A 26,164-nucleotide genomic window follows, 5' to 3' on the forward strand; every position below is an offset into this window, starting at 1 on the left:
GATGCAAAACTGAAGTCAGCTTCAGGAACCATGGATAGAAGAAGCTTCAATGGCTCCAAAAAATGACCTACAGAAGTTACAGGAAGCCACAGGCTCCTTACCTCTGTCCACTGCAACTAATTCCTAACCAGCTTTGCTTCAAAAGCAGTTCATGCTTTATACAATAATAATAATCGCCATAAGAAACTCATATGGAAATTCAAAACCCACAAAACGTATCAACATTTTATTTAAGTGAAACAAACGCTTCATAAAAACTTTATTAAGGCTGGGCAAGGCATTAGAAAGGGGTACTTTGCCAAGTGCATTAGTGTAATAAAAGAGTCCTCTTTTGAAGGATCGGCACAGGTCTTCTGAAATCTTTCCTCTCTGGAATGTGTATTTGTCAGGCCTAAGCTTAGAGATGATAGAGCAGCATCCAATCGTTCCTTTATTTGCTTACAGTTAATAGACAAAATCTTGCCAGACTAAAATTATAATCTAATCTACTAGATACAGTACATCCTGAGAGATTGTAGACTGTGACTACCCTGAATCTCTTCCCGCCTCTGACACCCACCTTGGGACTGGTGCAGGCTCTTAATCTAGGCCTCTCTCTGGAAAAACTCTGTGTTACCACACGTCTTCCCCCACTGCTCCTCCAGGTGTGCATCCCATCACAATATTCTTGCACAGACAACACTTTCTTTGGGATTGCTGGCCAATCAAAGCAGTTGTGCACAAACTACATGCACACATTTGGGGAAAAATTTCAAGGTAGCTCCTAGAGATCATAGTTGGTTTAATCCTTCAAGGAGGAACACTTTGCTTACATCAACCACTTTGTAACGTGCACCTTCAAATGTTTTGCATCACCTTAGTACCTGTGACATTGGCTAAACGAATTAACTTCAAGTTCAGTAAGCAAATGTGTTCTCTTTTGCATATCCCAGAAGCTCAAGACTGGGCTGACAGGCAAACTGAATCATGGGTGGAGGTCCACACATAAGAATCAAAGTGTCTCCAGAGGGGGGAGGAAGATGGTCCTTTATCATGTTTGCAGTAACAAAGCCAGAACTATACTTCCATCCTGCAACAAAAATGAAAGAGAAGCTTCATGACAATGTCTAACAAAAGGTAGTACTGTACGCATTCATGGTGTTTTTGTGGTTCCTCCATTTCAAAGAAAACTAAGCTTGGTTTCATTTAATTTGAATGTTATATTTCACAGTATATGATTATTCTCTTTATATTTATAATTTCCTCAGACCATATTGATAATTTGGCAGCAATGTTTGGAGATATCCTGGAGAAATACACGTGGCCATGATTGTACACCTCTGCTTCATAGCAACATTAATATACTTTCAAAGATAGAATCATAACCGTAGCCATGATCAGTTTAGTCCAATGGTTAAGACTCCAGGCTAGAAACCAGGAGTTTTCAAGTTCTAGTCCTTAGGCATGAAAGCCAGCTGGTTGACTTTGGGCCACTCTCTCAGCTCAACCTGCCTCACAGGGTTGTTGTTTTGTGGGGAAAATAGGAGGAGCAAGGACTATTATGTATATTCATCACCTTGAGTTACATATGAAGTAATAAAAGTGGGATAAAAATCTAATACATTTGTTACTAACGTGTACAAACATAATTGCTTAGTTACTGTTGGAAAGACTACATTATAAATTTTCATGCTACTCTTCACTTTCCCGTGTGTATCATTAATTGATGGGTGAATCCATTACTTAGAAATACAGCACAGTAACTATATACTTCTCAAGTCATTTTCTATAAAGGCTTAATATCTGATATCACAATGGAAAGGTGCTTGGAATAATGGTAATAATATCAGTCAGGAAAGGCAATGTGTGAAAAAAATAGTTTGGTATAAGTGGTACATAGTAAGACAAATGTCTCACATGACTGCAATAGAGATATACATGTTATCTTAAAATTGGTTGTATACAGAAGAGTTCATTTAGCCTTTGAGCAACATCAGCTTACCCTGAGGCGGTTTGTCCAAAGTATACCACAATTTAAATTGGTCTGGGTGGTTTGCAGCAACGTCTTCCAGCTCTGGTCTCAGTAATATATCCTGTTCCGTCTGCCAACCAAAAGTTAAATAGCCATTCAGAGTTGAACATGCAGGTTGATGCAGAGCCCATTGTTAGCATTAGCTTACCTTTTGATTCTTATTTTATATATTGTTTTCTAGCTTTCCTGTATTCATCAATTCTCTTTGCCTTGGAAGGCAATACTGCAGTCTGATCAACCTTTCCTAGAAGTGAGTTACTCTCAGGTGGAGTGGCTTATGTTATGGGCAATTGGTTAGAATTAGATGTTAGCAATTCTGTGGAATCAGAAAACTACCAATACCACCAGAAATTTCCTAAAACATCTGGCACAACATCTTATGCTGGTTCTATTAATTAAATATGCTTGGGCTTAATAATAATAATGTGCTAAGCATAATCCCTTTCCAATGAACACCTGGAGCAGGCAGAATAAATCTGTCGGCATTCGACTTGGCATATATTCGTTTTGCACTGGAGGCATATGCATAAGAAGGTAAAGAGGCTACTCAAACTATAATTCTCCCTGGCTACCTTACCATCCTCCCATTCCACCTCTGTCTGCAATCAATAGCATCCAGCTTTCTATGGGAATCAGAAAAAAATGTTTAATTTTCACCAAAGGAAGAGCCATGAACAAACTTTTTGATACATAGTTGGGAAGATAGTGTAGATGTATAAGTAACTGCTGATGGCCTAGCTGCTTTTATAATGATTTCACAAAAAAGGAAAGGCAAATAAATGTAAGTCAACCAACCTGATTAGCAAAAAGGAGATAACATTTTGTTTTATCAGTCGGGTCCCTTGTGATATGGCGGATCAGCTGAAGCATTGGAGTAATTCCTATCAAATCAAAGCCAAGTTTCAGAATTAAGTAATATTTTTTTCCATAACCCAGAAGTAGAACTATAACATTTTGTTATTACCCCCATCATTGTCAACTATAAAATTAAGTGGGCATTTGTGTGAACGTGAAAGGCATAAAAAATAGAACAAATGTGTGGGTTTTTTTAATACTCAGTGAAGGTAATATAATTCTCCAAAATTTCTAAGATAGGAAAAGAGAGAAAAAGAAATGATAGATGAAACAGTCATTCCCGAGATTCAAGAATATTATTTAATTCTTTCTCTAAGAGGATATCTTTTTTTTTCTCCTTTTATATTAAATGATTTTAGTCTCACACTATTTAATTTTACATTCAGCTTCTGAGCCACAGGTTCATGGCTAGTGACAGAATATTAAATTGTGTTTAACTATAAAAAAGGATCTGTAGAAAAGAAAAGTAATCTTAAAGATCTCAAATAATGTCTAGGCTCATAATTAAAAAATGTGGCTTTTCAATAGCCAAAGTGTCAAATTGACTAGGATTTCATGTCATAATCAGCACTTCAAACTGGGTACAGAGATAGCTTATTAAACAATATTCTAGTCAAGGTGAAGTACTCAAACATTTTTAGAAGTAAATTAAGTTGTGCATGAGATATGACGTATCTTCTGTTCCATACTAAGCCTTGGTCAAGTCTTCTGTGCTTACTCTTTTGTAATAGAGGAGAGAGTAATAAATATTACTTAGCCAAGGTTCCTTTTAGAGCAGGGGTCTCCAACCTTGGCAACTTTAAGCCTGGAGGATTTCAACTCCCAACTTTGCTGGCTGGGGAATTCTGGGAGTTGAAGTCCGCCAGGGTTAAAGTTGCCAAGGTTGGAGACCCCTGTTTTAGAGCATATGTTATAATCAGGAAGTATATAGTTTTTAAAAAAATTATCCAAACCCTCTTATTCCAGAAACAAGGAATACCTACCTGTTCCCCCAGCAATCATCCCAAGGTGCTTAACAAACTTTATTTTTGCTTCAGACTTTTTATCCAATTTGATAGCAAATTTACCTGTGTAAAATTACAAGCGTCAATTCCACAAAATTGAATCACTGCAAAGCTCTGAATTACAGCTGTACACTACTGTATATTATATTACACTACACTACACTACTGTATATTCAATCTGCAATATTATATCCATTTCTATGAGTGAAAACCTGTACAATGCTAAAGCCCTTCCCTCTCATAAGCAGACTTAATCTAAGTATATATTTGGAACCAGCTCGCTAAATAAGCCACAGTTGCTTGAGCTCATATAAAACTAAATATTAATTCACAAGTGTACAATCTGAGTCTCCAGAGCACTTTACAGCTCCCGGAAGCTTTCTTGTGACCTTTGAAACAATGCTACTAAATCTGAGCTGCAATATGAACCTCCTTTAGATGGTGACACACAGTTATAATGTTCTATAAGCATTTGCTACCATTATAACAGAGTTATAATGTTCTGTAAATATTTCCTAGTATTCTGTATGTATCTGCTACCATCTAATGGTTGGTTACATTTGTGCAGCTCAGATCTGATAGCTCGACTAGAGACTTTCAGGAGTTATTACCAAACTATGTTTTGTGTAATAGAAAGGAAATTCTGTTTATTATAAATAAGAGAAGCAGTTTGGTCTAATTATAGTTAAGGCACCAGGCTAGAAAGCAAGAGACCAAGAGTTCAAGTCCCACTTTAGCCACAAAAGACAGCTGGGTGACTTTGGGCTAGTCACTTTGTCTCGGCCCAGCCCACCTCACAGGTCATTGTTGAGGAAGCTGTGTTGGATATGTTTGCCACTTTGAGTTATTTGTAAAAACAATAGATATGATGTGGTATTTGTTGATATATAATGTGGTATTTGTTGGATGCCCTATTTGATGAATCACATTCAACCACATGAATAATGTAATATTCATTAACAGCTGGAGGCAGGAGGAAAGATAGTATGCTAAAGTTGGAGATGCTATCTATAAAATATCCAAGATGCATTCCAAATTCCCCTGGGGGTTATTGTAGCTCAAATGGCTATGAAACACACAGAAACAAATTAACATTGAACATTGTTCAGCTTGTGACATGCTATATTATCCGCCCAGAGTCTCTCTGTAGGGAGATGGGTAGTTTCAAAATTAGAGAAATAATATCTCTCATCTGCCTACTGCTTTTATCTATTTAAAAGCAACTGATCACCCCTATTCGTAATTATAAACTTCTTGGGACTTGACAATGAAATAGTACCAGATCCTTTGTACACCAGAAGCCCATTAGGTCCTCTGAAATCAATGGTGTCACCAGTCTTCATGCCTTCTAAGTACTGGGACATCTTCCCACCTTCAGGAAATTTGGGATGAACATTTTTGTGGTAAACCTAGAACGAATACATAGACGCATGCAATCATTACAATGTTTTACATTTACAGTAGGTGACCTTGGTCTGCATTGGAAAAGATAATTCTCTTTTGTACTGTTACATAAATCATGAATTAGAAGCCGGAAAAAGCCACATTTCTCCTGTTTACGCTCTATAAAACAAATCTACTGCAGTGCTGAGGGCAAATAATTTTATCCTCAATAAGGTCACAAGAGTAACAGGGATAACAGTAACAGAGTTGGAAGGGGCCTTGGAGGTCATCTAGGACACGCAGGAGACCTATACTAGGGATTTGAATCACCGAGCTGCCGATCTTTCTGATCGACAAGCTCAGTGTCTTAGCCACTGAGCCACCTAGCCAGGCTAGGTGTATTAACCTAGACTGTTATTTTTGGCCAATTATGAATTTTACCAGCTATTTATAGGCCCTATTTATGTACTTGTTTTAGACCCCAAAATTGGGAGCAAGTTGATTTCTCTATAGACTTATCCTAGCCAAACTATACGCTGGGTCTTTAGAAATCCTTCTCTGTAGTGTCCTCACTACATATAGCAAAACAGGGGAAAGCTCTAAAGAGAAGGCCTTTTCAGTCGTAGAGTTTCCCCAGAGAAATTCACTTGAAGGCATATTAATGATCTTTTCACAGCAGGGAAAGCACTTTTTAACTAATCTTTTGAAGAGCATGTACGCTAGCCTAAGAACCATTGTTTATAACTGGTCTTAAGTATAACTGTTTTATACTGTAGTGGCTTTGTTTTAATGCTAGATTTGTTTTGTGAGATCTCAGAGAATATGTGCCTCAAGGTAGCAACATTAATATGGTAAATAAAAATGAATAAACCCCAAACATGATCAATATTACTTCAGAGTAATTTTGAAAACATTGCTTACTAAGCTCTGGGACTGGGTGGTATTTTTCCTTCATTATACCTACAGGCAGGACAAACAGAATATGGTCAAGAAGAACTATTCACTCTGGGCCTTAATCTCAAATTAGATATAAAATACTTGCTTTAAAAAAAAAAATTTTTTTTAAATTTAATTTCTGTCAAATTATACCTTGGTCTGTCAAGATTCAGTATCTCTTTTTACTTTTAACACAGACAAGAGATTCCAATCAGAACTCCCCAGACTTTTGAGAATTCCAGCACCTATTTTACATTGCATTAGCTGAGAAAATTAACAAAATTAAATAAACTATAGAGAAATAGATTTTTCATCATTTACTCATTGTCCTTCTCAGGCTCGGTGCTTTATCTCTAAAATAACTGTGCACACTATTCCAACCATATCTTCAAAGATAATTTCTGGATATAAAATGTGCTGTATTGTTTGTTTATAATTTGATTTATTATATAACTGGAGTATTAGGGAACAATTGATTTGAGAAACATAGCAACCAAAACTAAGATTAAGTTACTTGGTCAAAACAGTTTAAACCTACCTTTATTACTAAATCAACATATCCTTTCACTTCATCACTAGAAACTGGAGTATAAGCCCGAATCACAAGATTACCGCCGACTTTGGCAGAGAGGTATACATGTTGGCCTGGAGAAAAATAATTATGGTTCCATTCCAAATTTATTATTATGGCATTAAAGAAGAAAGCAAACGATGTAGGGTACTTTTCCAAACTGGATAACATCTGCAAAATTGGTTGGGAGAACAATTCTTCTCATTCCCCGAGAGAAATGTCAGTTATATATTTAATTAAGAATGGGAAACCTCCTATAGTTGCAAAGATAAGCATGAAAATGTTGGGTGAATGGGGGAGAAGTAAGTTGCCACTAGCTGATAAGAAAATAGTATTTAGAAATATACAAATCCCCATGAACTGAAGATCTTGCAGAGCTATGGAGTGTTACCATTCAAGTGTGTGAAAAAGGCTACCAAACAAAACATGACATTAACTGCATGACTGCAGTTACAAGCATGTGTTAATTAACTATGGCAATGTAAATGGTATTAGAACTATAGTGAGATTAACACATTGATAGGGGATTAATTCTTCTCTCCCCTAACTCAAACTCTTCTTCTAAGACAGGGGTGTCACACTGGTGGCCCGCGGGCCAGATGCATCACATGCAGGCCATGCCCAACCCAGCTCTGCAAATGGGGAAAGTGTCACGAAACGTCATGTGATGGCAACATGACGCAGCAAGTTTGACACCAGCAAGTTTAATGTTCTAAGACATTGGTTTGGCAGATACAGGTTATGTTAAAAGATCTCATCATACAACACGGCTGCTGAAATAAAATACAGATGTAACTACAATCAAGCAGTTAAACCTAGACCTATTTTGAGCTCTTTCTGCCTTTTCCAAAAGCTAACCATGAGTCTATGCCTTAAAGTCCTTCTAGACTGGACCAAGGAAAACAAAAGAAAGACAACCTTATGCCTTCCCCATCCTTTATATTTTGGTTTGCCATCCTAAATACCTTGATGACGTTAGAAAACCTACTACTGCAAGATGGCTAAAAGCAATACAATGCTAGGATTTTTAATCCTAGATGCTAAAACATCTGCCTAGGTTCTTAACCTGTTTTTGGCTCAATATTCCAGCTTTTATCCTTGAAGTCAGACACAGTCAAAGAAATGAGCACGAATAAATCCTTGTCATCTATGTCTTCATCATCCATGAGTCACGCCTGGCTTGGAAAACTATGTCTGACCCCTACTTTAAAGCTGAAATCTTTTACTCTCCCTGACTTTCAGTGAGAGAGGAGTTTTAAATATATGCCACTTTTCTGGTATAGTTTCACTTCTATTGCATCTGTGCTTTACTTTCTGATTTTATTTTGCAGTCCTTATTATCATATATTCAAGGACAGTATATAAACACCTACAATAAGAGAATTTATTAATAAGGCAAGTCAGACTGTGTGAAACTTTAGTTAAGCAAATCATCTATCAGAGAATGGACAGAAATCCGGCCACCCTATATTTTCCTGTAAGAAAGACAGGGCAAGATACTGAATGTAGATAACAGAACCATAGGAAAAGAAACCTTGTGAGCATGTATACACAGCTGGATGGTTTTCAGCCCATATTTCCCAGAATTGCTAGATAAGCTATTCTGCAACACAATTAGTTAAAAGTAAAGCCAACTCTTGTCCATTGGATTTACCCAGGAAAGTCTGCCCATGGCTGCAATTTGACTACTTTCCCTACAATGTCCCAAAGGTGCTTTTTCCCACCTTCTGACTGGAAGGTGGGAAATAAGAGCTGAAGTCAGAGCTGAAGAAGCTTCTTGGATGAGAAGTGAAATGTCTTCAAAAGAAAAAAGTCCAGTTGCCTCCTGAAAAAGCACCTTTGAGACAACCATGACCTGGATGACTGAGAATCGCTAAAGGCTTCCCCTACAATGTGACTGAATCCTAGCCCAAGCATGTCTTAGACCTTCACCATCCGGCGAAGGGAGTTTTGAATGAAACAGTAAGTGGACTGGTCCACCATGAGAAAGGACTGTTCATCTGAACCTGATCACCATCTTCATTCTACTCATTTAACCATCTGCCCTAAACTGACCCAACTACGCAGAGAGATACACAGGGAGCCACTTTGCTGCTCAATTTGATATAAACTGACTTCATAAGATATTGTGAATTAATTTTCAGTCCTTTGCCTCAACTGAACATTATTAATTTGTTCTACTACTAGCTTAGCCTACAATGGTGACCAATGCTGTTGAAAAGCAGATTATCTCTCCTTACATATTATATGATGTATAATTACATATTGTAGCATTTATTCTAACAATTATTCTCTCAACATTAAAATCACTTATGATTTCAAGGAACTAATAAAAGTTTTTGTGTAGCACTGGAAAAAGCAGTTTCAGTATCAAACAAGTTTCACTAGAAGGGCTTTTCAGAGATTTTTTTTTTTGCGGGGGGAAGGCATCAACACAAGGACTCTGCACCAGGAACTGATGAAGAATAAGGCTATGCTTACCTATAGGCAAACCTAATATATGTTTTGGCGATGGTAGCGCAAATCGGAATCTCCTGGTATCATGGCTGATCTCCTGGGGAAAAGCAATCAGGTGAAACACATTGAGCAGTAAAGCATCACAAAAATGATTTAAGATCTTTTCATCATGACAGGCCTCACTTTCCATGTGCTAAAATATACAGATGAGAAAGAAAAGGGACACCATAAAGGATAAGGGGGAACTGAGGATACCAAAAGGGACCTAGCCACAACAAGGCAGAGAACATGCAAGATCTCTTGGGCTATTGGTTCATTTGGAAATCTCAAACATTCACCTTGTGGCTATATCTGTCCCATTGGGAGTTTTTTGATATGGCCTATAACAACTCACCCATGAGGCAATACTGCCTCGGCTTCTCCTCCCATCCCACTCTATGCATCTGGCCATGCCTGGCAGCCAGGATCTCAGCAGGGTGATCATGCATCCTGATTTCTCATTAGTCCTAGATTTCCAAGCTCCAGGCACCCTTTCCCCACAGTTTTCTTCCCAGCATTGCTGGCTCCTCTCCCATAATGAATAGCACTTCCCTCCTCCCTCACAGAGGTAGCTAATACTGCAACCCTGTGAGAGACAAACTGATGCAGCATAAGGTGGCATTGTGGGGGTAAAAGTGAAGTCTGAGCCACACAAGCTGTGCAGCAGGGAAGAAGACAGCAGCTGTCTGGAGCCTCATAAAGAAGATAATATGGAGAAAGGGTGCCTGGCACTGCCTTTGCTTTTCCCTCAACACATCGGTTTGTGTGTCTTCTCATTCTACTCTTCCTGAATCAGCTACTTTGCCCATCAATTAAGAATCACAGCTGGAACTGCCAGAGGTGCTAAAAGAATAGACAGTGAGGTCAGTGGGAAACACAGGAAAAATAAAGACATTCAAAAAGTTTATGTAATTATGTGTCTATTATTTTTTAGTGTCCCTCCCATCTCTCTCAAAGTGTCCCAGTTTGGATGATGTGGTCACCAGTCAACGAGAAACACAACTGGTTGCCACACCAGAAATATGAAGCTGAGTACACTGAATAATGTCACCTAATATATTCCATATAAAATGTTCAGTTTCAATTCAGTTTTAATATTTCTGACCTTTCCATGGGCATGAATGAAACCCACCAGGTAGCATACTTTATGCAATGTGCCCCCCTCCCATAATCATTTAAGTTTTAATTCCTTGGAATAATTCTTTTTCTTTTAGAATAGAATAGAATAGAATTTTTTATTGGCCAAGTGTGATTGGACACACAAGGAATTTGTCTTGGTGCATATGCTCTCAGTGTACATAAAAGAAAAGATACGTTCATCAAGAATCATAAGATACAACACTTAATGTTGTAGTCATAGAGTACAAATAAGCAATCAAATCATATTAGGAAACAGTCAATATAAATCGTAAGGATACAAGCAACAAAGTTACAGTCATATAGTCATAAGTGGAAGGAGATGGGTGATGGGAACAATGAGAAGATTAATAGTAATGCAGACTTAGTAAATAGTTTGACAGTGTTGAGGGAATTATTTGTTTAGCAGAGTGATGGCGTTCAGGAAAAAACTGTTCTTATGTCTAGTTGTTCTGGTGTGCAGTGCTCTATAGCCTCATTTTGCGGGTAGGAGTTGAAACAGTTTATGTCCAGGATGTGAGGGGTCTGTAAATATTTTCACAGCCCTCTTTTTGATTCGTGCAGTATACCGGTCCTCAATGGAAGGCAAGTTGGTAGCAATTTTTTTTATGCCTCTATTAGATCCCACAGAATTGGATACACAATGTAGCCAGTTGTGGGTTGGGAAAATCTTGTACATGCTGGACCAGATTAGAATTTCAAGTGGTATCTACTCTGTTGCTGCTTCAGCTACAGTTACTGAACATTATGCAATATCCCAAGGGCAGAATTGCCAAATAACTTGGCACATTTATGGCCTTCCAAACATGGGGAAATCGATGTAGGCTGATATCACATGCTCAAATCTTAATGTTTCTGAAGAGACACAGTTTCTATGCCAAAGGCTCAAGTCCAAACCCCTGCAATCTCTCATTTAAAATACAGATATCCAACCTGGCACATTGCTGTCAAAGAGTTTTATATGGCGTTTTCATACATTGAAGCCCAAAAAAAAAAAGAACTGACAACTCACCTCTTTCTCTATCAAAGACAATGGATATTTGATATTTGGATCCTGCAAAGTCAATGGATCTTTCTTCTTCTGAGATCCAATTATTTTATAAAGCAAAAATAGCATAGATGGTACAATTGCAGCCACGGCAATCAAAACAGAAATATCCTGAAAGATGAAAAAAGAGCACAGGTACGCAAAGAGAATGAAAACTTGGTTTTATGTGTTACAGCCTTAAGTCTCCACAGCAAAGGTGAACTCCTTCTCAACCAGCTTATCATGGAATTGATCAGCTCTAAATCTATTGAGCAGACCTCCATTCTCTATGTGGCATCCAGAGACAATGTTATAATCCAGAATTTCTCACCTGCAGACTAGTGGTGGGTTGCCCCTGGTTCGCACCGGTTCTATAGAACCAGTGCGAACCGGGGGCAACCCACCACTGCTGCAGAGTTCCCTAACTCTTTTCACCTTTTAAAGATTTGTTTATTTTTTAGAAATAAATAAATAATGGGAAGCTATTCTGCTGTAAAGCAAAGCAGCAGTTTCAAGACTATAGCAGTACAAGTAGCTCTCGAGTTACGACCACAATTAAGCCCCAAACTGATGTTGCTAAGTGAAACATCTGTTAAGTGAATTTTCTCATATTTTACAACCGTTCTTACCACAATCACTGCAGTTGTTAAATTAATAACTCGGTTGTTAAGTGAATCTGGCTTTCCCCCATTGACTTTGCTTGTCAGACGGCCGCAAAAGTTGATCACATGACCCTAGGACATTGCAACCATCATACCTAAGAACCAGTCTGATTTTTGATCATGTGACCATGGGGATGCTGCATGAAAAAACAGTCATAAGTCACTTTTCAGCACCCTTGTAACTTTGGACATTAATAAATGAACCGTTTGTAAGTCGAGGACTACCTGAATTTCCATGATGCCTGAATGCACCCAGAATCCTTCTTAGAAAATGAAATTGTGTCTGGCTGCTGACCAGGCTTTTGTTCCTCTGACACATTGATGTTGGAGGACTTGTCTCAAAATCCCAAATGTGCCCACCAAAAAGACTTATGGAGCCAGAGAATTCCCTTAACACATTTCTTACTTAACAACATAAATTGTGGTCATAAATTGAGGGCTACCTGTATAAGTGACTCTGGATAAATGAAAAAGCATTTCTCGAACCCCCATTTATCACTTTTCCACTTAAGAAATGTGAAACTTGTCTTAATGCCTATATGCACAACTATGATAAACAGGTTAGTTCAGGTTACAGCTTTTTAGAGGTGGAGCGGAGGGTTGTGCTTTTTTTCACTTTATGTGCCAACTTTTTATGTTTGTGTCCAAGCTGGAAAAAAAAAATAATAAATCTGCATTATTACTTCAGACCAGCCAAAGATGTTTAAAGGAATAAATTACAACAAAGGGAGGTGTTAATGTTGGTAACCATATCTCCACCCCCACCCACCCACGCCCCACCGTGAAATATATAATTTATTTGGTTAGGCCTTGAAGTCAAAACTTCTATCTGTTGTTCCAATCCAGATTTAAAATATCCGGGCTGCTTTATCTAATGAGGAGAGAGAGAAGCCCTCCGACGCTGTGACGCCGCATCTGTCAGGAAACTTCTCCAAAATCTGCCTTTTTACGAATCTAAGGCGAATATACCTGTCCCGGGATAATGTGGCAGGATCCAATCTGGGTCGGTCACCGAGACCAGAGGTTTTGTCTTCCGAGCTTTCGGAATCCGAAAGCTCGGAAGACAAAACCTCTGGTCCCGGTGACCGACCCAGATTGGATCCTGCAGAATCTGCCTTCGCCAAATGCCGCCATAATCCGCCTCGCCAACTCGTCTCGCTACGGGGGCGGGGGCGTCCGATGAAAGAAAGAAAGAAAGGGGAGCGCTCCGCTCGGCGGAAGAATCGGGAGGGAAGAAGGATCGCTGAGAGGAGCTTCTTTCTCTCTCACCACAGCGGCTTCGTTTTTTGCTTACCCAGCCGATCGACTCCATGGCAGGCAAGGACGGAGGGTGAAATTATAAACCGAAGGAGCTCCGCAGGTTCCTCTCGCCCCACGGCCCGGTTCCTGAGAGCTCGCCGCGCCTTCCCACGGCCTCACGCTTCTCGCAGCTTCGCCTGCGCCGAAGGACAAAGGGCGCCTCTGCGTTGGCTCTGAGTCCCGCGATTGCGACACTCGCCCCGTTCGTGGCTTTCTCCAGGACGCGCACCTGCTCTGCGAAAGCATAGGGGATACCCAAAGATGGACACCCACTGGATAGCTGGGGGTAGGGGTGGGGGTGGCCCTTGCTGGTCCCCAGGCGTGGGACAGGGAGTCCCTTAGGGTTTTTTTCCCACTTGGTTTTGGATAACTTAGTTCACTTAATGCTATATGGTATTGGATTATGGGTAGACCTTCCACTTCAGTTTTTATTACTCAGCGCTTTAATATGATGAAGAATTATATTTTACTTTTGGTGGCGCAATATTGGAAGAAGGAAGATTTGCCTACTATTGAAGAACGGACATCAAAAGTAGCGAATTTGGCAGAAATGGCGAAGATTTCGGGATATTTGAAAGATCACTCACAAGAAAGATATAAATCGGAATGGAGAAGATGGATTGATTATATTCCAAACAAATATCGGACTAAAAAGTATCATATAGCTTATGAATGAATAGAAAAATTAAGAGTATTGATGCTTAGTTAGTAAAAGGGGAGTTAAAGTGTGAAGGGAGGGATAAGAATCCTTGGTTTATTAGCTTAGTTTAGCATATGATTGTCAATTGTATACCCTGTATTTTGTTCTGGGAAGTTGGGGGGGGAGGGAGGGAGGGAGGGAGGGATGGGGAAATACTTGTAAAAAAAAATTTTGTTTTTTTTTTCTTTCTGTAAAACTCTTTAATAATAATAATAAAAAACAATTATATTTTCAGCAAGATTGATTGGAGAAGACTCTCCGAGCCACAAAGAAAAGGTGTTGTATAAAGCAACAACTGGGCGGGATTGCGACACCCACCCGTGGTTTCCTTTATACAGGTAGTCCTCGCCTTACGACCACAATGGAGCCCAACGTTTCTGTTGTTAAGTGAGACATTTATTGTTAGCTTTGCCCCCGTTTTACAACCTTTCTTGCCGCAGTTGTTAAGTGAATCGCCACGGTTGATAAATTAGTAAAATGGTTGTTAAGTGAATCCGGCTTTCCCCATTGATTTTGCTTGTCAAAAAGGTTGCGAAAGGTGATCACATGACCTTGGGGCACAGCAACGGTCATAAGTATGAGTCGGTCGTCAAGCATCTGAATGTTGATCACATGATCATGGGGATGCTACAAAAGGATGTAAGTGTGAAAAACGGTCATAAATCACTTTTTCCAGGGCCGTTGTAACTTTGAACAGTCATTAAATGAACTGTTGTAAATTGAGGACTACCTGTACTCTCTTAATTAGACAGAAGAGCCGCTGAACTCAAATACTTGGAGGCAGCTGGTATGCTGCCTTTTTCTATAGGATTCTCTGGGGTTTCTTAGGTGTCTGCTTTCAGGGGTTCTTTGGTTGGTCAAAGAATGACTATAGCAATAGCACTTAGCAATAGCACTTAGGCTTAGCACTTAGACTTATATACTGCTTCAGTGCTTTACAGCACTGTCTAAGTGGTTTACATCTGGGTCCTCATTTTACCCACCTCAGAAGGATGGAAGGCTGAGTCAACCTTGAGCCTTGTGAGATTCGAACTGCCAAACTGCTGGCAGTTATAGTATAGTATAGAAAGTATAGAAATGCTTTGTGTCTTGCATCACTCTGAACTGAAGAGAAATTTGGGGTATAAAACCAATTAAATAATCTGAGTTTATTTCATCCTTTAAAAGGTAGGTGGATCCTTGCGGATGCATTAGAGCCGTGATGGTGAACCTGTGGCATGCGTGCCACAGGTGGCACGCGGAGCCATATTAGTGGGCATGCCAGCTCAGCTCTGGGGTGCATGCGCATGCCGGCCAGTTGATTTTCGGGCCTTCTGGGCCCACCAGAAGTAGGGAAACAGGCTGTTTCTTGCCTCTGGAGGGCCTGGGGGCGGGGTGGGGAAGGCCCGTTTTTCTTTCTTACCTGGCTCCAGATCCTCTCTGTGTATCTGGGAAGGGCGAAAACAGCCTTTCCCATTCCCTTGGAGGCCCTACGGAGGCTGAAAGGGCCCATTTCCCGACTCCCGGTGGGACAGGAAGTGACATTTTTTCCAGTCCCCAGCCTCCAGAGACTCCTAGAGAGGCTCCTAGAGACTCATAGAGAGATTCTGGAGGCTGGGGATAGCAAAAAATGTCACTTCCTGTCCCACCGAGAGTTGGGAAATGGGCCCTTTCAGCCTCCGTAAGGCCTCCAAGGGAGTGGGAAAGGCTGTTTTCGCCCTTCCCAGAAACACAGGATCTGGAACCAGGTAAGAAAGAAAAACGGGTCTACCAGGCCATCATGTGCCAGGAGGGGGAGGGGGTTGCGCAAGCATGCGCATGGGCACGGGCACGCGCGACCATCCCCTGCCCCCCCTCTCCTGGCACGCAATGGCAAAAAGGTTAGCTATCACTGCATTAGAGTCTTGGGTCAATAGAAAGGAGAAATAAAGGGTTGGACAGCACCTCGGCAACCTGGGCCGATCTTTAAAAATGCTAAGAACTTTTAGCCTTTATTTGGAAAGGAGATCACCGGAAAACCTCATCGTGTCATTGTGTTTCATTAGAAGAAAGGGGTCCTGCATGCAGCGGGCAAGCGTGAAAAGCCTTATTTGTGCATGCATGGGATTAGGGCATGAGGTTGTGCATGCACAATCATCCTCTATCCCCCCCCCCACTGCCACTGTCGATCCACGGACCCCCAAAAGATTGGGGACCGCTTCCTTAGAGCATTATTTGAAAATATATGGCAAGCATCTCAGTTAGAAGTCCTTGTACATACATTTATTTGCCACATTCGTAAGTATGATGGTGAAAAATATAACTATATAACTATAATTTGCATCAGGAGGCTGGACATTGTTGATCTAATGTGCAAGTAATAATACAATCACATACATTTCTTGCCACACAATCAGTAGTGCTGCTACATCCTTACTTTTCTCCCTTCTCCTCCTCCCTTCAGCAGATAGTTAATATGTGGGGGAAATATATTCATTTATACTATAAAATTACTGTAAAAACAAGGTGCACTCTAATTTTTTTTTAAAAAAAAGTCAGCACTCCTAACTCATTCAGTGCTTTTACTACTGCTATCTGAGTAATTCTTAATGCATACAGAAACTTGAACTGAAGCACACAATTAAGACAGTACTAATAAATGAATATCCTAGTATGAGACTAGAACAGTTACAGCTTTTTATCTTTTTTTTTTCCTTTTTGATCAGTGTAGCTCACACATCTAATGGTCAGATACATGAACTAAGGAATGCCCTTCAGAATGGTGCCTTTATTTAGTTATCTTCTTCAAAAGTCTTCATGCCATACTTGATGAATCTGCAAAAATAAAGAAGCAAGCAATGACTGTAGGCCAATCAAAAGTTGATCCACATTAAATTACAACAAAGGAATGGCATAATGATTATGAAATGCTTAAGCTTTCTGGGAATACAGTTAATTAAAGATTAACACTGATTGCAATTATTTTGATAAGATTCTAGAAACCCATTGCTAGCAGATGACAATAGCCCATCATGACACCAGTGTGAGACTCATCTGCCATGTCTCTTGGGATCGTAGCCCAACTCCACTGTTAATGCAGAAATGGCCAGACCAACTGGAAGAAATGAGCTCTGACTCAAAAAAAAAAAATTAATCTGAAAATAAAATTGCAGGAGTTGGTAAAGAAAAGATTTCTCAAGATCCAGAGTACTTCTCGTAATTTAAGGATCTCTGCACAAACATACAAAGGAGCTTTAAAAAGATTTTGCGTTTTGCTTCCATGAAATCTAACCTACAGTCCAGTATACAGAACCACACGAGAGAAATGTAGAAATCATTAAACCAGATTGGTCAACACAGGTCACAGGTAAATTACAAAAGAATTCTTGCAAAGTTAACAACTTGAAAGCAAATACAGCTGGAAGGGCTTTGGGCTTTTTGAAAGCATGAATTATCCTTCTCTTCAGTTAACTAACATGAAGCAACCCTTCCCCACATGCCCCCCCCCCACTTTGTAGTGAGAGCTATGACAATACAATAAATTTCCCTTGGGGTTTGGAAATTCCTGTTCTTGAATGTCAGGTCATAAGGTGGGAGTAACTTTGCTCCCAGGGAATGCAGATTATAAACTTCCTGTCCTGGTTCTGAAGAATGCTTTCCTAAATCAGGTATGAGGGCATTTTGGGTAGGGCGGGAGTGGACAACAGAAAATAGCTCTGTCATCTCTTACAACAATTTGATTGGAATAATTTATTGGTAATTGTGTTTGTAATTCCCCTGCTGGCTTCTACACATTGAACTTTAAAGGGCTGGAGCAGTATTACTTGATTGACTGAGCAGAATTACACTGAGATTGTTTTTCTGACATAATGCAAAGGGCAGCAGTCAGTCTGTAACAGTTTTTGTGCAGGTATGCCTATGAAGAAAATGCAGATCAAAATTGAAGAGCTGCTGTTAAAATGAACATACTATTTTTTCCATATATGTATTGACTGATCCAATCAGCAAAAATAGCAACATTTGTATAGACTCCTGGATAGCCTTTTCTTCCACAACCAAGGCCCCAGCTGATTATTCCATTAAGGGTGTAGTAGCTTGAGTCTTTTGCAGGACAAACCAGTGGGCCTCCAGAATCACCCTAGTGAAAAGGAATACAGGTTATGTTAACAAAACCTGTTTGTCAAAGAAATATTATAGTAGAGTTTCAGAATTTGTGAAATACATATACTCCATAGGCAGCTTACTGTACATCCATCCTTTCCCCCTTCTGCAGGAAATCCAGCACAGAACATCCTTTTGTTGACCACACCAGGATGGTCCACATAATATTTCTGACATTCTTCAGAAACCAAAATAGGAACTCTGAGTTGATGCAGTTTACTTGACTGTGCTCTGTCTTGAGGGGAAAAACAAATCGTTTACAATGAAGAAAGCAATAAAGAGGGCCTTAATCTTTAAAAGGAAGATAGCAACTTGTGATATTCAATCTGATTTTACAGAGCCCTTGGTCTCATTTCAAAATCCCACTATGAAATCACTTTGGACATCTGGCAAGAGTGCTCAGACCTCCCTGAGGAAGAAGAAGAGGGAGAAAGTAATACAAAAAGAGTGGTGTGGGAGTCAAAATGAAAAAGGGAGGCACAAGGACAGTTTTTTTCCCGAATGCCATCACTGCTTAACAACTAATTCCCACAACACTGTCAAATAATTTACTAAGACTGAATTACTATTATTCTTCTCTTCCTTACTAATATCTATCTCTTCCCACTTATTACTATAACCATGTTGCTTGTATTTTTCAATTATATTGTTTTTATTTGTTTCCTAGTACGATTTGATAGCTTATTAGTAACTTTGACTATCACTGGTCAAGTGATGTTGTATCTTTTTACTCTTGATGAATGTATTTTATTCTCCTTATGTGCACTGAGAGCATATACACCTAAGACAAATTCCTTGTGTGTCCAATCACACTTGGCCAATAAAGTATTCTGTTCTATTCTATTGCCTACTACTGGTTTGGCCTTGTGTTGGACCTCCCCCAAGAGATTGCCTATAAGGAAGTATAATTCTTGATATAAAAAGCATCTTCTAACCATGTCTGAATCTAACATGCTGAGCTGATATGTATCATTCTTGCAGTCTTATTTTCTATAATTAATCCATCTTTTTTTTCATATCCTTCCATGGCTGACAGATAGGATAAGAATCATTCTGGCTAAACGAATGAATGAACGAATGAAGATATTTTTTTCAATGGAATGGGTAATGCTCACCTTCATACTGATTGCCCCAACCTGTAATTACACAAATTCTTGAAGGTTCAACCTTATCCTCTTGCTCCGGGAGGCACACTGAATGAACATAATGATTGAATTCTAAAGGCTCAGTAAGTTCCACTAGAGCAATGTCTGAATCCAGAGTACTGGTGTTAAAATCCGGATGTGTGATGTACTGCTTCACCAATCTTTTCTACACATGGGAAAAATCATGGCAGCATGTTATGTGAGAATATATGCTCAAATAAATTGGATATGCTGATCAACACGGGTGCATTCCACTTGATCTGTCTGAGACATTGATGTAGGAGAGTTCGATATAAGAAGTCCTTGACCTACAACCACAGTTGGGACCAGAATTTCTGTTGCTAAGCAGGGTGGTTGTTAAGTGACTCATGCCTGATTTTTATTTATTTTTTTGCTACAGTTGTTAACGCAAATCACTGCAGCTAAGTGATTCACACATTTGTTAAGCTAATCTGTTTCCCCAATTGACTTTGTTTGCTGGAAGCTATAACCATTGTAAATACACACCAGTTACCAAAGGCCCTGAATTTTGATCACATGATCATGGGAATGCTTGCAAAAGTTGTGTGACATGAGTCATAAGTCAATTTTTCCGTGCCATCATAACTTTAAACAGTCTCTAAACAAATGGTCATAAGTCGAGGACTATCTCTAGCTGTTTAGAAAGAAATCTTTTCTTTTCATGAGAGGCAAGAGCCAGCGATAAAATAAGAGCCTTGGTGGCGCAGCAGACTAAAGTGCTGTTAAGTAGCACCAGCTGCCTGCAATTACTGCAAGTTCAAATCTCACCAGGCTCAAGGTTGACTCAGCCTTCCATTCTTCCGAGGTAGGTAAAATGAGGACCCGGATTGTGGGGGCAATAAGCTGACTTTGTATAAAATAGAACACCGCTTAGGTGGGGCCGAAAGCCCTACTAAGCAGGTATATACAAAAGTATGAAAGCTATTGCTTAACGCATTGTAAGCCGCCCTGAGTCTCCGGAGAAGGGTGATATATAAATCGAACCAATAAATAAATAAATAAATAAGATAGGCAAAATAGTAATCCACTATAGAAATCCAGTGCAAAGCAGGCCATATCATAAAAAAGCATAATACTTTCCTGCAAACCTCTTGCTTGACTGATGCTTCTAACTTGTTACTTAGAAGGTAGAGTAAATAACAGGCATGAAAGGCGTCTGCTCCTTATGAGAGCAATAGTATAAGAGTAGTGCAGGAGAGAAGCATTCCCTAAATGAAAGGATTAAATTCTGTGGGGCTTGTAGCATTGTGTATAACACCTGGAAGGCTGAGAATGAGAGCTGGTCCCACATGCCTCCTCTAAAGTGACCTGAACATAATCATTATATCATCCTGATCCTGGCATCAAATTGCCCGGGGTTGTTTGCTTTATTTTTTTTTGGACAGGAATGTGTAACTTTTTAAGTCAAAGGTTGCATTTAGCTTTTAATGGCATGCTGGGAGCCACATACTAAAAAGTGTGCAGGTCCAGAACAGATTTGATTTAGTTTTATTTTTATCTAAACTTAAGCATTAACTAAGATGATTTCTTCTCATGCATTTAATCATACTCAACCATCCATCACATTAAAAATAATAGTCCCCTTTGTTGAAGTTACTACACTACAGCTTTTATTTACAGCATTAACTCTTAAGATGCAGGTAATACACCTGTGCTTTTTAGATATCCTAAATAATCTTCTCCTACAGCACTGGGTGGCTAGGTACATTAAAGACGTCAGGCTAAAGATCAGGGCTCTTTTTTATTAATTGTCCAGTGTTATTATATAGTACAGGAAGTCTTTGACTTACAACCACACTGGGAACCAGAATTTCAGTCACTTAGCAATGCAGTTATTAAGTAAATCTTAATGTGACCAGACCCAATTTTATGACTGTTCTTACTGCATTTGTTAAGTGAATGATACTCCTTTTCCCCAAAAATAAGTCATCCCCTGATAATAAGCCCAATAGGGCTTTTGAGCGCATGTGCTAAACTAAACCCCTCCTGAAAATAAACCCTCCCTGAAAATAAGCCCTCCCCAAAAATATTTTAGAAGCACTTGCGCAGCTGGTCCCCGCCATTTCCTCTGGTTAGGGTTAGGGAGACAGAGCTGGAAATCAAGTAAGATGGCAAGAGGAGCCCCGTCTTGCTCTACATGCCCCAAAATAAGACCACCCCGAAAATAAGGCCAAGTGCTTATTTCAGGGTTCAAAAAAATATAAGACAGAGTCTTATTTTCGGGGAAACACAATACAATTATTAAGTGAGTCTGACTTTCCCCGTTTATTTGCTTATTAATTTTTTAAGAATAAATAAGTACATTTTTTATGCCGCTTATCTCCCCTACAAGGTTTGACTTTGCTCGTCAGCAGCCAGGTCAGAAGGTTGCAAATCATGATCATCTGACCATAGGACACTGCAACCATCATGAATATGAATCCCATTGTAACTTCAAACTGTCACTAAATGAATGGTCATAAGACAGGGACTGCCTGTAATGACATTTTTCAAATGTACCTCTTATCTGTAGACCAGTTTTTCCCAACTTTGGCAAATTGAAGGTGGGCAGACTTCAACTCCCAGAATTCTCAGCGATGGTTATGCTGGCTGCGGGATTTTGGGAGTTGAAGTCCATATACCTGGAAAGTGCCACAGTTGGGACTCCTGCTGTAGGCCATTCAATCCAGGCAACTCTTCACCATCTACCAGTCAGCACAACACAGAGTGGGATGTTCTTGCTTCACACAATGATACTCAAAATTCCCTAGGATCAGCTAATAATCAAATCTCTATATTTAATGATTCATATTCCAACTCCTTATTTACTACTAGATAATGAAAAACAATAAAAATATAGCTAATAAAAAGAAAAACAAAAACAAAAAGCAAGAAAAACGAAGGAAATAATACCCAGAATTCAAAGAAAGCCATTTTCTAGCCTAGCTGTCTTAGATACAGTAAATTTAATTCTGCAGCAGAACCAAACACTTTAAAAAGCTCTATTAGGCTAGAAACTATTTGCTTATCCAAATAGAAATCATAGCTAATAGCACAAATGCTTCAACAAAACACTTCAATACTTAAACCGAACAAGTTTGACAAGTTCCACATTGCTTCAAAATCCTGTAAGACTGGCTTTACCAGAAACATGCTTCTGTATTATAAAATGCAAAATACCGTATTTTTCGGAGTATAAGACGCACCTTAGTTTTTGGGAAGGAAAATAAGAAAAAAGCTGATTGGTGGGTGGATCGGCCTCCTGGAATACCCCCAATCAGCTGTTTCCAGAGGTGAATTTTAGCAACAGGTTCATTGGTTGTGCGCTCTGTGCCTTGCTTTTTTTTCTGCTTCTGAAAGCCTCCGAAACAGAGCTTCAGAAAAAAAGGCTTTTTCTGTACTCTGTTCAATCTCCTTTTTTTGGTATTGGTATGTAGTTTTACCTCTTCCAATCTGTTGGTTATTGTGTCATTCTCCAGATTTGTTAACATAGTTTGGTTAGAACCTTTACTAATTCTTCTTTTGTTGCTTGCCATATTATTTTAGATAAAAGCCTTTCAGAGCCTTTTTTTCTGAAGCTTCTTTCAAAGGCTTCTTTCAGGCTCTGAAATCTCTGTTTGCGAGGCTGGGCAGGGCTACATTCGGAGTATAAGACGCATCCAGATTTTCACCTTCTTTTTTGGGGGAAAAAAGGTGTGTTTTATACTCCGAAAAATATGGTAGTACCTAAACCGTTTTCAGTTCAACTAACAAGGATCACTTTCCTTAAAAGAACTGAGGCTCATAGATTATATAGAGTACTATATGTTCACGATAAACTCACATTATGTCATAAAGAAAGAACAACTTGTACTAACTTGGCTGCTCTGATCTTGCTCTTTTATATCATGAGTGCCCACCACCACTCTCCAAAGATCTTGATATTTTCCCCTAGAAAAACAATATAATTCAAATATTGCTTTAATCAGTTCAAGTATAGCATCTCTCATACTGCTCTACACAGTTATTCATTGGTAGATAAACAAAAATACTGAATTTGAAATAAGAATCCAGTATTGATCACAAACCAAGTAAGTTCATATTGCCACTAGGTGTTATAATATATGATTATATAATATAAAAAAAAATTCAATATATTTACTATGTTTAAAAATGTCCAGTTGTTTGATAGGGATGGAAACTTCCAATTTATTTCATAGAGCCTCACTAATGAGAAGAAAGGAGAACATAAATGTTACATGTAAATGTTGTAAGTGTCATGTAGCAACAGGCAGCCACATGACTATCAATAGTTATCAGAGAGGGACTTTGCCATTAAATCCACAGAATATATTAATATCATGCCCACTTAATGTAGTTAAAGTTGCAGAAGAGAGTTGAGAGTTATATATTGGTATAATGAGGTGAGGCAAACCATGAGTATGATTGTCCTGAAATTGAATCAGAATTGTGTGAAGACCTTAGTATTCAGAATTAGAAGATACAAAACATTATATCTTGAGAACTGGATAGGATTTGTCAAATGTATTGTGGTGGATTTGATCAAATACAGGTAATCCGCAGGTTACGAGTGTTCCCTTAGTGAACATTCGAAGTTATGCAGTAACAAGTCCTGAAATTTTGAATATTGCAGCACCGCAGCAGTTGTTCGCTCTTACGAACAACCACAGAGGCTCTGCAACATTCACCCTGCTTATTCCCCCCACCCATCCCCAGCCAGGTCTTCACAGGCACTTTGCCTCTGGAGACTCACTTACCTTGCAAAGATTTCCTCTCTGTCACAGTTTCTTTGCCTGCTTCATTGCTTCAGGCTTTCGGTACATTCTCAGAGAACAAAGGCCTAACGTACCGTGAGATCATGCAAGATCAGTAGCGTGAGAGCTCGTGCTACTGATCTCATATGATCTCACACTTTAGGCTTCTATTATCTGCGAATTGAGGCCTGGATGTTTGCAAACGGAGGGGAAACTTCGATCCTTCAGGCCTTCCCTCCGTTCACCGTTTCCTTGCCGAAGCCTGCAGGGAGATTACTTTCCCATAGGCAGCCCTTTACAAAAAGCCTTTGTTGGCACCAACGGAGTTTGGAAGGGGCAGACACCTCCCTTCGAAACTCTGTTCCTTCAGCAAAGGCTTTTTGAAAAGGGCTGCCGAAGCCGACAGGGACACAATCCTCAAGTGCTTTGCCCATGAGAAAGGAAGGCTTCTGGGCCTCCTTTTTCATTGCCAGAAGCTTTGTCAAGTGGATCTTCAGCCAGAAAGGACACCCAGAGGCTCCCACGTGGCCTTCTGGGCCTACTTTTTCGTCGCCAGAGGCCTTGTTAAGCAGGCCTTTGTCTCTCTCAATACTTCGCAAGTTTTGCAAGACTTCGTCTTTCTCAAAACTAGAGTATCCATAGTGTACTTACTCTTTTTTTAAACAATGAGCAGCAGTAACAACCCATGTTCTTGTGAGAACAGCTCCACCACAGATGTTTTCATCCAAAATTTGCAAGCTGGCCTGCCAAGGCCAGGAATACGGCACAGCTTCCTCACCGCCAACTATCCGACTAAAGAGAAATCTAGGCTGGTTAGATGCTAATCCACAGCTATCATCTGCTGACAGAGAAAAAGTGAACATAGAGCATGACATTTCTTCATGGAAAACGTAATGCTATTTACCTTTAGCTGACTCTTCAGATTGCTTAGGATGCTGGCTGAAAAATTCTGGAAGATGAAGTCCACCCATCTTAAAATTGTCAAATTTGAGAAATACTGCTCTAGGCAAGTTATCATTAACAGCAGCACAGCAATGGAAATTTGCCAGTCTAAAATTTGGTGTAAAGAAGAGGTAGGGAAGGTGTGCAGTGGCTGTCCCAAGTGAGCACTGTTTTTCCAAATGGACAGTAAATCCATTGAATGACCTTCGGTTAGTATCCATACTTCAAATCCCTAGTCATTCTACAAGTTTGCAATGGCCAAGTGATGGCTACTGCATCCCATCTCTATCCATAAAGAAGAAAGTCACTTCACTATGGCATTCCACAATTCTTGCTAGAAAAATACTTGATGAGCCAGCATTGCTGGGTTATCACCCATCTTTTTTTTTTTTTTGCTCTTCATTAAAGCCTTCCTGCTATAATGGAGCCTTTGTGTAACCCAATAGATAGAGAGTCTGATTGGCCAATATTCTATAAAAGAATGTACAAAAATCTGGGTTTTTAATCTGTGAGGTTCATTGTTAAATAAGTGGATTCATCCATGAATTACTTATTAGAGTAACACAGTTTCCACCTAGATTAGATGAGTGACAATAGAATGCTTACAGAAACTTTATATAATTCTGCGTATGTTGTATTGCAGTATGTGCCACATTTATTCCAAGAATATTTACAAATTAAATTCGGGATTCCTCTCTGCTTTCCCTTTCCCCTTCTTTGTGGCTATTAAAAAGAATCTCAGGAGAAACATATTTACCAGGCATGTCTGTTTCATTTGCAGGGTCACTGATTTCTTCAAGTATCACTCCACCGCTTGAATTTGTTATGTTTAAATCTAACAAAACCAGAAGAAGAAGCACACAGAAGCATTCTCAGAATTCCTGAAATGAATGTTACTTAGCTTTCACCAGGAAAGATAAAAATTCAGTTTACAACTACATATATATGCAGATAAGTAACTGGTTTAATTTATGGTCTGCAATTTGAAGCACCATGGCTTAATTACACTTCCATATTTTGCCTATTTTACTATACTAAAGGTCTGTTAGTACAAAGGATTAGTACAAAGAATACAACTGGAGTGGCAGATGAAATCTCTATAAAATGTTTTATAGGTGGCACT

The 26,164-nt window shown here is 39.4% G+C and overlaps 2 protein-coding genes across 3 annotated transcripts in view; both read right to left on the reverse strand.

Moving 5' to 3' along the window:
- Window positions 1-211: 211 nt before the first annotated feature.
- Window positions 212-13,675, reverse strand: CYB5R2 (cytochrome b5 reductase 2). The gene is made up of 9 exons (XM_034417142.3): window positions 13,377-13,675; window positions 11,406-11,552; window positions 9,242-9,314; window positions 6,728-6,834; window positions 5,150-5,279; window positions 3,850-3,933; window positions 2,807-2,892; window positions 1,982-2,081; window positions 212-1,069 (listed from the first exon to the last, which is right to left on the reverse strand). Exons 1-9 carry the CDS (start codon window positions 13,392-13,394, stop codon window positions 897-899), a joined length of 918 nt encoding a protein of 305 aa, XP_034273033.2. The 5' UTR covers window positions 13,395-13,675; the 3' UTR covers window positions 212-896.
- A 2,632-nt stretch (window positions 13,676-16,307) lies between these two features.
- The window catches only part of OVCH2 (ovochymase 2), a 32,075-nt gene continuing 22,218 nt past the window's right edge, over window positions 16,308-26,164 (reverse strand). The window contains exons 15-21 of one of the 2 annotated variants that reach the window (XM_060687673.2): window positions 25,799-25,876; window positions 24,751-24,937; window positions 23,203-23,275; window positions 19,316-19,511; window positions 18,284-18,435; window positions 18,009-18,177; window positions 16,308-16,874 (exon numbers count right to left, since the gene is read on the reverse strand). In XM_060687673.2, coding sequence (XP_060543656.1) covers window positions 16,855-16,874; window positions 18,009-18,177; window positions 18,284-18,435; window positions 19,316-19,511; window positions 23,203-23,275; window positions 24,751-24,937; window positions 25,799-25,876 — 875 coding nt within the window. In that variant the 3' untranslated portion in view covers window positions 16,308-16,854. Of the gene's footprint in view, window positions 16,875-18,008; window positions 18,178-18,283; window positions 18,436-19,315; window positions 19,512-23,202; window positions 23,276-24,750; window positions 24,941-25,798; window positions 25,877-26,164 lie in introns of both variants that reach the window. The other variant, XM_060687672.2, reaches the window with a different exon arrangement.

Source organism: Pantherophis guttatus, chromosome 1 (genome assembly GCF_059756535.1).
Source record: "Pantherophis guttatus breed Tessera chromosome 1, ASM5975653v1, whole genome shotgun sequence".
Lineage (NCBI taxonomy): Eukaryota > Metazoa > Chordata > Lepidosauria > Squamata > Colubridae > Pantherophis > Pantherophis guttatus.

Coding starts and splice junctions, on each gene's coding strand:
- CYB5R2 (XM_034417142.3), bottom strand. Junction 2,893..3,849: donor GATGATTGCTGGGGGAACAG/GTAGGTATTCCT, acceptor TTGATTTGATAG/GAATTACTCCAATGCTTCAG. Junction 1,070..1,981: donor TTTGGACAAACCGCCTCAGG/GTAAGCTGATGT, acceptor TTTTTGTTGCAG/GATGGAAGTATAGTTCTGGC.